The 13,164-nt window shown below is 36.2% G+C and overlaps 1 protein-coding gene across 1 annotated transcript in view; it reads right to left on the bottom strand.

The window, feature by feature from the left end:
- Positions 1–340: 340 nt before the first annotated feature.
- Positions 341–13,164, bottom strand: part of HPGDS (hematopoietic prostaglandin D synthase) — a 43,450-nt gene continuing 30,626 nt past the window's right edge. The window contains exons 4-6 of the mRNA XM_003829905.5: positions 9,678–9,787; positions 3,180–3,278; positions 341–681 (exon numbers count right to left, since the gene is read on the bottom strand). Coding sequence (XP_003829953.1) covers positions 517–681; positions 3,180–3,278; positions 9,678–9,787 — 374 coding nt within the window. The 3' untranslated portion in view covers positions 341–516. The remainder of the gene's footprint in view (positions 682–3,179; positions 3,279–9,677; positions 9,788–13,164) is intronic.

The following is a 13,164-nucleotide window of genomic DNA, read 5'->3' on the forward strand; positions in this document are numbered from 1 at the left end:
ACAACTACACACTTTGCTATCTATGCAGGAATAACAGATGTGCAGTGACCTCTGGCAGTCTTTGATAGAAGTGACTGGTCATTGGTCATGATGTACATAGGTTATTTACACAGCGATATGTGAACTGGAGAGCCACTAGCAAAGTTTGTGTTTTATGCAATTACAGGTAATTGTGGTAGCTGAAGTCCAAACCATTTTGGGGGAGGGGAAGAATGGTGTTGCTAAACCGTTATGACTGCAATTCGTGCATGTTAGAACCTGTGCAAAGCAAGGTCTGCCTGTATTACATACTATTTTTCTGTAATTGTAAATGATGAGAAGCTATTCTGAAAGAAAAAGATACTGAAGAAAGATTTGTTTTTATTTTCCTTTTTAAAAATCAGAATATGGCTAAAGTGAAAATCTTAGTGGAGCTGGGGAGGGAGCATGTGGATTATCTGGCAGGCTGATGTAGCTGTCTTATCTGATGAGAGAGATGCCCCCGAGAAAAACAAACTTGAAGGCAACATGGATCAGCTAGAGTTTGGTTTGGGGTCTTCGTTTTATCCAGTTAGCGATGGCAGGAATGGCTTGGACTTTCTTCCGTAAAGTCACCAGCCTTGGATGGTTGTCTAACAGGTCAGGCTTAAAGACCAAAAGTGTGGTACTGCAAATCTCCCAGTAGAAGTCTGCCCAAGTTACCTAGTTTAAAGGAAACAAACTTTTCATTTGAACATAGAAAGTGTAGCTGTATCAGCATTCCAAAATTAAAATTAGTTTCTTAATCTAAAAGATTCAAAACAATCTTGTTATTACAAAAGCAGAATGTTTATATGATAGAAGTTCAGAAAATTACTGATATCATACTCCAGCAATCAGGTTACTACTATTAAACATTTTCGTGTATAAGATATTTTTCTATGCTGATAGATGTTGTTTTACTAACATGAGATCTTAATGGTACATACTCTTGTAACCTTGTCCAGTCTCCACCTCTCTGTGACAATACATTTTCCTTATCCAATAACCAATACGTATTTTTCCATCTGTTCTAAAATTGCCCTTTACAGGACAAAGCAGGATCTATTCCAGGTCTATGCATTTGATCTGCTTATGTCCATTAACTCTTCAAAGCAGTACCCTTTTTTTCACATCACCAAATTATTGAAGATTTCACACTAGTCCTACAGAATGTTCTATCTTCAGGACCTTTGTATTTCATCTTACCTTGTTCCTTTGTACTATGTAGTATAAAGGAAGGTGCAGGTTACTCTTAGAGGGTATATAGTTTCAAGTGAAATATTTGTGGCTAAAATACATTATATTGTATCACATAAAAAGAATATATGGATGTCTGACCATTAGGGGTATGCCAAGATTGGCCACTGGATTAGTGATGACAGCCTGGTCCTACCATTGTACAGTTGTATGTTTTTATCTTTGTGTTAGAAACCAATCTGTATGCTGTTACTTTGGCTCCATATGATTATCAAAGAGTGAAGTTTAAATGTGGCCCACTCTTTTTTCTTTTTGTATAGAATTTAATAAAGCTGATTGCTAGTGCCTCAGGAACTTATTAAACATCTGTCAGCCAAGAGAAGCTACTGGCTGGAAGACTCAGAATTCAGAATAAATCCAGAATTTATTCAAATATTTATCAAGCACCTACTGTGTGCCATGCCCAGATTTAGGTGCTGGAGAGCAAGGTAGGATGCAAGCCCTTCTCTCATGTAGCTTTTATTTTAGAAGGGAAAAACAAATATGCAAAATGATAGGGGTTAGGAAAAAAAAAAGTGAAGTCATGTGATGGACTATGACATGGTCAGGGAGGACTTTTTAAGAGGTGACAAATAAGCCCAGGCTTAAATATAAAAAAGGATTAAGACCTGCAGTGAGCAATCTGGGGATTAAGCATTCCAGGTATAGGGAAATGCGTAAAGGCCCTTAAGTGGGAATGTGAGTTAGGTCTGAGGGACACACACACCAGTGTGGAGCACTGTGAAGAAGGGAGAGAGTGCCCGGAGATGAGATCAGAACATCATTTACAAAGGAATCTTAATAGAAAATGAAAAATAAATTCTTGGAAATTTTTCAATAGGGCAGGGAGAGGAGCATTTTAGTAAAGGCTATGAGGGGAGTCAGAAGAAATGAAGGGGTATGTGAAGAGGTTGAAAGTTGAGAATAAAGATATGGCAAGTTTGGTTCTGTATCACCCAGAAGGGCTGAACAGGGCAGACAGCAGAGTGTCAGCATGCTACAAAAAAGCAGTCTTATCTCCCAAAATGCAGTCTCCCTGAAGGTAGGGACCGCCACCTACCACAACTTGTAATCAGGTTTAGATTTGAAATTTTTGGCAAGACTACTAGGTGGTAGTGTGCCTAGTATCTGGTTGTCTAACTTTGTGATTATTGATGGTCCATGCCTACGCCAATTAATTTTTCTGGGGTTGGAAAGTGGTGATAGTTTATTTCAGTCTTTCTTTCTTATCTATTAACTGGAATACTTTCATGAAGAGAAACTTTTTCCAATTGATCAAGATATAAAATGCTTCATAATTTATCCTGATATAAAATACATATGAGTTTATACTGTTAGCTGTAGTTCAAGTTCAGGAATGGATATTTACTTGACCTTACTCACCTTACATCTCTGTCTCCTTTCTCCCACATTGAAGATCCTGGTTCTCAGTGACATCAACACAATTTATTTTTGTACCCACAATATAAGTATAATAATACCAGAAAAAAAAATACCAATAGTTTGTAGTACCACCAACAATATGATTACTGAAAATAGTATATGATTTTTTGTTGTTCTAAGCTAAGAGATATCTGTCTTAGATGTATAATCAGATTAGTGTGTTTTACAAATGATACTTCTTGAAATAGTTCTTCTCTAATAGAGTACATATGTATTCTCTGTGTTCTCTATGCACCTCTTTTGCATAGTTAGGTTCATTTACTTTGCTTTGATTTTTAGGATCGCTTTTTAAGTTTTTGCTGCCAATATATAATTATATACAATATGGTTCCAAAGTCAAATCTATTTTTTAAAAAGGTTTATTTAAAGAAGCTTAACCTTTGTTCTTGCTGTAAATTCTATCCCCTCCCTATAGGTAACTTTTTTTCAGTAAGTTTTTATACTTCTATTGGTTTGTCCTTTTATTTGCTTGAATTTTTTAAGATATAAAACATACTCACAGAGTTACCAATAAGCCATTCTCTCCCCCCTAAATATGTGTCCAAGTCTTGCATAAGATGAGGCGCATTATACGTGAGCAGCTCATTGAACATCTGCTCCTAGGAGAAGGAGAAAATATCACTTTAAGAATAATGAGAAGAAAAGTAACATGATCTGAGGAGGAAGTAGATTTCTCCATCTTTATTCTCCCACATGAATTCAAGAAGAAAGAGAAGTAGCTAGATTTTTTATTCAAATTTATGACATGGAGATTTAGGTCTGATTCTCTATAGATGTGAGTCATCTCTTTATTGCTCATGGATTAAAAAAATAGTTTTGTGTCACCAGTTCTTAGTTTCTTTGTGTATAATGACTAAATATTTTACCCACAAAATCTTATTTTTTCTTAAATTTACTAAAGCGAAATGATTCTATTGTCTTTTTAGATTCCTAAAATTTCCCTCTTTCTTAACCTAGCTTTTTTAAAGCTAAATAATATAACTGAAGGTAAAGAAATTTATTTTATTTCGTAAGGCTAGACTCTTCTAGTTTGGCAGTTCTTCGTTTCACTATTGCATTTATAATGAATCATGATCTTGGGCCTTTATGTATTTTCTCATTGGACTACCATTGTGCCTCATTATCAGATTTGTCCATCTTGAATATCATCTACAAAATGCATCATCTAGTTATCCCCTCTTGATATATAAACTAATATTATTTAAAAATTAACATCCTTAGGAAAATATATATAAAACATCCATTTTTTTAATTGTCATCATTTTTCTACTTGAAGCTCTGAAGACCAAATAATTTACTCAAGGCCTCTTTCTTGATAAGAGATGTTTGTTTATATATAAGAATTCTGTCTGTTTGAGTCTTGGTTATGAAATAGAAGCCAAACTCAAAAATATAAAATGTATATATCATTTATTAATATGTCTAAATGATCTATAATGAAATCCAACCTTTATTAAGATAAGTCAGATAGTGGATACCGTACCAATTTGCTGATTTACTTGCTGTTATGATTATGACTTAGCTAGATGGTATATACTACCACAACATAATGCCTTATATTTAGAGTACAATTTGCAAAAGCATCCTTACATACAGGTTGAGCCTCCCTAGTCCAAAAATCCAAAATGCTCCAAAATCCAAGACGTTTTGAGCATGCGCATGATGCCCAAAGGAAATGCTCAGGGGAACATCTCAGATGTCGGTTCTCGAGATTTGGTATGCTCAACCAGTAAGTATAATGCAAATATTCCAAAATCTGAAGAAAACCCCAATTCTGAAATACTTCTGGTCCCAAGAATTTCAGATAAGGGATACTCAACATGTACTTACATATGTTTGCCAGATTTAAAAACCGAAGCTTATAAAGCTTGTCATTATTTTGACTTTATGTTCTTTCCCTTGTTCTATAAAGTGCTCTGTGGTCAGTATGTTCATAGTTTTAAAGAAAACATTAGTTATGAGTCTTTCTGCTGCTTACACAGAATTTGTAATCCCATTGAAGGGCAGTGAGTCGAGAACCATGTGGTGCTTGCCACAGGTCTGCTCACCTCAGTTGGCATCAGTCAGAAAAGTAATGGCCAATTTGATTGTTGGACAACTTTCCAAAAACTCCTGTGTGCACTCCTGGCAAATTCTGTTCTTCTAACGTGCATTTCCAGAGCTTCAGGTGCACCAATGTTTGTGTATATGCAGAGTCAAATAAAACTCTTATATCTGTGCTACTGACTTCTCCTTGAGCCCAGATTGTCTTTGTAAGTTTGGTGAATTATTTCAGTCTAATGAAATGTAAATTAATAAACAGTATAATTAGTATTTAAGTTTCATTTTAAAGTACAATCAACCAAAATAACATAAAGATAAGATTTGATTACACTTCTTTTTTTTTCCAGATATATTTTAAAAAATACATTTCCTGATCCATCCTAGATAGCCACTCCTTTACTTGATGGATTCAGAAATTTCTAGCCTCCCTTTTCAGAGAGTTACAGAGGAGGTTTTTTCACCCTGAGAAGTTGTTGCTATGAAAGTTTAACAAATGACTTTTAGAGAGGTTCGTATATTTCTCAAAAGCATTTTCAGATATGCACTACCAAAATTATTTTGTGTTGGAACCAGGACATCAGAATGTCCTCAGGCCTTCTCATTCTTCTTCCCCATCCTGTTCTTTAGATGAGGAAATGGAAACACAGATACATTAAATAACCAAAGTAACACTAATGGTAAGTTCAAGGATTGTCATGGTGACCAATATCCAAAGGCATCTTTTGCTTTTAATTCTTTTTTTATTGGAAATGGAATTTTTGGTAATAAATACTGTAAAATTGTGTGTATTTGGTAGATTTTTAAGGTGTATATGACAAGAATATATTCACTATCCATCTTAAGTGCATCAATATTCTGCCTTTGAAATTTTCACCTGACCACAAGATGGCAGCAATGTAGCCCACTACCAACAGTCTAAGAAATGAAATACAGAACAGTGCATTTTTCATTACGTATTAGCCAAGTCCTGCTTGTTAATTAGATAGTCTATAGCTATCAGCAATGTTTCTGCAACGTGTTCTGCCTTTGTATGATTTAATCATGAACTTGGATTGCTGTGTCCTTTGAAATTGTTTTTTTGAAATAGGTGGTACGTAAGAGAGTTGTTATTCTAATACAAAGGTAGAGTGTTACTCTTATCATAAATGTTCGAAGAATATTTTCCTCTGGGAGGTGGTCTCTGTTATGGAGCCTCAGCCACAGAAAGGTAGAAAATAGAAAAGTAGAGAAGAGCAAACTGATAAATTGATAGACTGCACATCAGGGGGGTGTTTGGTACATGGAACAAAAATCTTTAGACACTTCTAAATTGGAGAGCATCTGTTTCTACATTTATAATGATATGTAAAATACAGATGCCATGTCTGACAAATAGTAAAAACAATTAACACCAAAGTATATAACACTATTAATTATAATAGCTAATATTTAACACTTCCTACCTAGCCATAGGCACATATGCTAACATTTAATCCTGCCAACATACTTCAAAGTGGAGCCTGTTGTATCCCCACTTTACAAAGAGTTTGAACTATAAATAGGGAGTTAAGTGACAGCTAGTAAGAAGGGAATCAGGATTCAACCTGGCATTTTGACTCCAGAGCCTAAATGTACTTATGTCAAAAAGTTGTATTTCTATCATCAAAGCTGAGCTTTATTATTTCCTGGCTAGGCCTATATATATACATGTGTGTGTGGGCAGACCCTACACACCTTACATTTATATCATGGAGTTAGTCAATGTAAATACTTTTGTGTCCGGATATCTCTATTCAAATCAGAAGGTGCTAATTAAATAGTATTTACAATAAATACTAAGTAGATAGTATGTGCTTAAATATGTGCTTAAGTAAATTGATAAGACTGCCTGCTATTTGTGCTGTGGCTTTCGACTATAGGCTTTAGCTTTAACATGTACATAAATATTCATGCGCAGCTGTTTTGAACAGCTGCTTGCACTGTGGTATTATACCCAGTGGTTAAGAACCTGGGGTTTGAGTCGGTGATGATTTGAATTCCTTCTGCACCACTTCTAGCTGAACAATTTTGGGTAAGTTGTTTACACTACATGAAACTCTTGTTTTCTTACTTGGAAGATGAGGATAACAACAGTTTCATTCTAAAGGAATGCTTAAATTAGTTACTAATTTAAGCAATTGTATGCCTAGGTGATGAGGCTATGGGATCTAAATTCAGCTGTCTGGGCTCAGTTCACAGTTCTGTCAGTTGTGTGACTTTGGGCAACTCTGTAACTTCTGTTTCTCAGTGTCTTCATCTGGAAAGTGAGCATGACAATAAAAAGCACTTATCTTGAAGGGGGAGAAGGAGGGCTGACTGAGATAACACATAGAGCTGAGAGTAACACAGGCACATGGTGTGCATTTGATGAGTGTGGTTCTGATCACTTATTCAACAAGTGTGTAATGCCTACTATGTAAAAGGCACTGTGATGGTGGTGGGGGATCAGTTGAATAATACAGACATGATTCCTACCCCACGATGCATCCAGCTTGGGGAGACAAACAACAAACAAGTAATCACACACCACCTGCCAGTCTCTTTAAAATAGAGACCGTGGTGAGCATCCTAAAGGAAACCACTAGAAGCTGTAATAAAGACGTCTATTTAGAATTCTGCATAAAGATGAATAATTTGACAAATATATATCATTTTGCATTCATCTCTAAACCACAGTAATGAATATTTTTAAAAAGATAGAACCCACAAGGAAGTGGAAAGAGAGGAGATAAAAGCAAACAAAATTTGAAGCTAGTAAGCAGATGGGTGAATGGCACCTGCGAAGGGAAAGCCAAGAACCAATCCTATCAACAACACAAAATCCTTAAATGGCTCAGGAAATGACCGGATATGTCTAGAACTGGGGTTAAGGAGGTGTGGGAGGGGATAAAATGAGGATTGGTGGAAAACTATTAAGCGGTTTTAGCATGGGCTGTTCTTCATTTTACATTACTAGACAGCCGTCCCTTCCCCATTCTTAGCGGAAAACAGCCTAAGAATTTTTATAAATTTAGAAGCACAATATCAGAAATTTAGAACTCAAGGACTGATGAGAAATGCTTTCTAAAAGTAATGCAGAAAAGCCAAGAGATGGGAAATAGGAAAAGAGCCAACATCTGAATTACTGGAATTCTACTATAATGGAACAAAGAAAATAAAGGGGGAGGAAATCATTAATGAAAGAATTAAAGGAAATTTCCTTGAACTAAAGGACATGGGTCCCAGATTGAACGGAATCACCAAGGAAACAGCACAATGGATGAAAACAAGATCATACCAAGACTCATCATTGCAAAATTTTAGAACTCTAAGGGCACGTGTTTTATAATCTTTCAGAGTGGAAAAAAAATAGGTCACATACAAAAGGTCAGTAATTACATTGAATTCAAACTTCTCAACAGCCTTTCAAATACTAATGAAAAACTACTTTCATCAGAATTCTACACCCAGTCAAACTATAAAACAAGTTTGAGAATAAAATAAAAACATCTTTAAACAAATAAGGTCCCAAAAGCCCCAAACTTTTATTTCCTATGACCAGTAAGCTCTTAGAGGACTGTTCCACAAAAGCAAGGAAAGAAAACAGGAGAATGAACCCAGGAAAACATTAAAAAAAAAAAAATCCGGGGTAATAATAAAGATCTCAGGATGACAACTGTGACCAAGTATCTAGGACAACCATACCAGAGCGAAGCAGTGTGACTCACAAGATAGACATATCCATGCCATCTGTCATAATCATATCTGCTGTCATCAAACCTTCATTTTAACTTTTGGAATACTAGAGGATGTGCCCCCAAATAAACAGTGGAGTAAACAAAGAAAGAAGGCAGCATCCAGGAACAGGACTCCAGCTCCATAGAATGGCATCACTGGAATAACAGCAAAGGGAATTCTAACGATGACAGCTGTGCAGAAAACCTGGAGAACTCCACAAAGAATGGAAGTCTCCTAGAGAGCGCTCCAAGAAATATTGGAAATAACAGATGAACTGATACTACGTTGACCTTGTGGAAAATCGTATTGGCAGGCTATTGGATACTGTGGAAAGTCAGCAGTAAAAGTGAAAAGAAGCAAAAGAAAGCAATTACTAATTTTGAGGAAGAAAAGTGAGAAAGGAAATATTATAAAAGCATACTACAGTGCACAGTTCTGTGCATTATTTGCATAGCCTACTAATCACAGGATATTTAACCAAAAAATTTTCACATCACAATATTGGGAGCTTGGTGAAAAGGAAGCAGAAAGGATGACTATGTAAGAGAAAAATTGTTATTTCAGGTTGAGATCCCTTATCCAACATGCTTGGGAACAGAATTGTGTTGAATTCCAGACTTTTTCAGATTTTGGAATATTTGCATATACATAATGAGATATATAGGGGATAGGGCCTAAATCTAAAAACCAAATTCATTTATGTTTCATTTACACCTTATACACATAGCCAAAGGTAATTTTATACAGTATTTTCAATAATTTTGCACATTTGCTAAAGTTTGTGTTAAGTACTTACATGTGGAATTTTCCACTTGTGCTGTCATCTTGGTACTTAAAACGTTTTGGAGTTTGGGGCATTTTGGATTTCAGACTTTCAGGTTAGGAATGCTTAACCTGTACTATCATAAGTCCTGAGAAATCATTTACAATTGGTCAATCAGAGGAAGTCATATTTATATATCCTATAGAAATATGGAAATGTGTAAATCCTAAAGAAACTGCTAAACAAAGTTTTAAAAGGGTTTTGCCTCTGGGGAGGAGTTAATGTGAAGGGGTACAATAGGGAATTGCTGTACTTTATTTTAAACTTTTAAAATATAATTTGGTATTTTAAAATTATACATATTGTTTTGATATTAAGGAACTTTCTAAGGCACCTAACACAATGTCTGGCAGGTGGTGTGTAATTAATACTAGGAATAGCAAATGGATCACATTACTTTCACATCTTGCTTTTTCTCTGCCCAAGGAAAACACGACATGAAATCATCCAGTGTGTCCACAATAGCATCAACATGACATTGTTCCATTTCTGTGTTTCCAGCCAAATCTGTGGAATAGAGAGAGGCCCATCAATATATTTAATTTACTATATTAAAAAGTTTGTTCTTAACAGATAGTATACTCATATCGTTGAAAATTCAAAGAGTGTAAAACAATATCCAGTGAAGACTAGCTTCCATCAACCACATTTTGCTCCCTTACCTACCTACCTTACTAGTACCACTTTAATTAGTATTCTACATTATTTCTTTATGAAAATACAAGCAAATAAAATATATATCCCACTAGATATGCTTCCTCATCCCATGTCCCCTACATATCTTTCTTTACAAGTACCCAAAGGGTGTACTTGCTTTTTTTTTTTTTTTTTTTTTTTTGGCTACATAGGGATTCATTGAGGTAGAAGCGCCACAATTTATTTTTTTATTTTTTTAATTATACTTTAAGTTCTAAGGTACATGTGCACAACATTCAGGTTTGTTACATATGTATACATGTGCCATGTTGGTGTGCTGCACCCATTAGCTCGTCATTTACATTAGGTATATCTCCTAATGCTATCCCTCCCGCCTCCCCCCACCCCACAACAGGCCCCGGTGTGTGATGTTCCCCTTCCTGTGTCCATGTGTTCTCATGGTTCAATTCCCACCTATGAGCGAGAAGAGTGAGAACATGCAGTGTTTGGTTTTTGGTCCTTGAGATAGTTTGCTGAGAATGATGGTTTCCAGCTTCATCCATGACCCTACAAAGGACATGAACTCATCATTTTTTATGGCTGCATAGTATTCCATGGTGTATATGTGCCACATTTTCTTAATCCAGTCTATCATTGTTGGACATTTGACTTGGTTCCAAGTCTTTGCTATTGCGAATAGTGCTGCAATAAACATACGTGTGCATGTGTCTTTATAGCAGCATGATTTATAATCCTTTGGGTATATACCCACTAATGGGATGGCTGGGTCAAATGGTATTTCTAGTTCTAGATCCCTGAGGAATCGCCACACCGACTTCCACAATGGTTGAACTAGTTTACAGTCCCACCAACAGTATAAAAGTGTTCCTATTTCTCCACATCCTCTCCAGCACCTGTTGTTTCCTGACTTTTTAATGATCGCCATTCTAACTGGTGTGAGATGGTGTCTCATTGTGGTTTTGATATACATTTCTCTAATGGCCAGTGATGATGAGCATTTTCTCATGTGTCTTTTGGCTGCATAAATGTCTTCTTTTGAGAAGTGTCTGTTCATATCTTTCGCCCACTTGTTAATGGGGTTGTTTGTTTTTTTTCATGCAAATGTGTTTGAGTTCTTTATAGATTCTGGATATTAGCCCTTTCTCAGATGAGTAGATTGCAAAAATTTTCTCCCATTCTGTAGGTTGCCTGTTCACTCTGATGGTAGTTTCTTTTGCTGTGCAGAAGCTCTTTCGTTTAATTAGATCCCATTTGTCAATTCTGGCTTTTGTTGCCATTGCTTTTGGTGTTTTAGACATGAAGTCCCTGCCCATGCCTATGTCCTGAATGGTATTGCCTAGGTTTTCTTCTAGGGTTTTTATGGTTTTAGGTCTAACATTGAAGTCTTTAATCCATCTTGAATGAATGTTTGTATAAGGTGTAAGGAAGGGATCCAGTTTCAGCTTTCTACATATGGCTAGCCAGTTTTCCCAGCACCATTTATTAAATAGGGAATCCTTTCCCCATTTCTTGTTTTTGTCAGGTTTGTCAAAGATCAGATGGTTGTAGATGTGTGGTATTATTTCTCAGGGCTCTGTTCTGTTCCATTGATCTATATCTCTGTTTTGGTACCAGTACCATGCTGTTTTGGTTACTGTAGCCTTGTAGTATAGTTTGAAGTCGGGTAGCGTGATGCTTCCAGCCTTGTTCTTTTGGCTTAGGATTGACTTGGCAATGCAGGCTCTTCTTTGGTTTCATATGAACTTTAAAGTAGTTTTTTTCCAATTCTGTGAAGAAAGTCACTGGTAGCTTGATGGGAACGGCACTAAATCTATAAATTACCTTGGGCAGTATGGCCATTTTCACAACATTGATTCTTCCTACCCATGAGCATGGAATGTTCTTCCATTTGTTTGTATCCTCTTTTATTTTGTTGAGCAGTGTTTTGTAGTTCTCCTTAAAGAGGTCCTTCACGTCCCTTGTAAGTTGGATTCCTAGGTATTTTATTCTCTTTGAAGCAATTGTGAATGGGAGTTCACTCATGATTTGACTCTCTGTTTGTCTGTTATTGGTGTATAAGAATACTTGTGATTTTTGCACATTGATTTTGTATCCTGAGACTTTGCTGAAGTTGCTTATCAGCTTAAGGAGATTTTGGGCTGAGATGATGGGGTTTTCTAAATATACAATCATGTCATCTGCAAACAGGGACAATTTGACTTCCTCTTTTCCTAATTGAATAACCTTTATTTCCTTCTCTTGCCTGATTGCCCTGGCCAGAACTTCCAACATTATGTTGAATAGGAGTGATGTGAGAGGGCATCCCTGTCTTGTGCCAGTTTCAAAGGGAATGCTTCCAGTTTTTGCCCATTCAGTATGATATTGGCTGTGGGTTTGTCACAGATAGCTCTTACTGTTTTGAGATACGTCCCATCTATACCTAATTTCTTGAGAGTTTTTAGCATGAAGGGCTGTTGAATTGTGTCCAAGGCCTTTTCTGCATCTATTGAGATAATCATGTGGTTTTTGTCGTCGGTTCTGTTTATATGCTGGATTACGTTTATTGATTTGCATATGTTGAACCAGCCTTGCATCCCAGGAATGAAGCCCACTTGATCATGGTGGATAAGCTTTTTGATGTATTGCTGGATTCAGTTTGCCAGTATTTTATTGAGGATTTTCCAATCGATGTTCATCAGGGATATTGGTCTAAACTTCTCTTTTTTTGTTGTGTCTCTGCCAGGCTTTGGTATCAGGATGATGCTGGCCTCATAAAATGAGTTAGGGAGGATTCCCTCTTTTTCTATTGATTGGAATAGTTTCAGAAGGAATGGTACCAGCTCCTCCTTGTATCTCTGGTAGAATTCAGCTGTGAGTCCATCTGGTCCTGGACTTCTTTTGGTTGGTAAGCTATAAATTATTGCCTCAATTTGAGAGTCTGTTATTGGTCTATTCAGAGATTCAACTTCTTCCTGGTTTAGCCTTGGGAGGGTGTATGTGTCGAGGAATTTATCCATTTCTTCTAGATTTTCTAGTTTATTTGTGTAGAGGTGTTTATACTATTCTCTGATGGTAGTTTGTATTTCTGTGGGATCTGTGGTTATATCCCCTTTATCATTTTTTATTGCATCTATTTGATTCTTCTCTCTTTTCTTCTTTATTAGTCTTGCCAGCGGTCTATCAATTTTGTTGATCTTTTCAAAAAATAAGCTCCTGGATTCATTGATTTTTTGAAGGGTTTTTTATGT

Source organism: Pan paniscus, chromosome 3 (assembly GCF_029289425.2).
Source record: "Pan paniscus chromosome 3, NHGRI_mPanPan1-v2.0_pri, whole genome shotgun sequence".
NCBI classification, from domain to species: domain Eukaryota; kingdom Metazoa; phylum Chordata; class Mammalia; order Primates; family Hominidae; genus Pan; species Pan paniscus.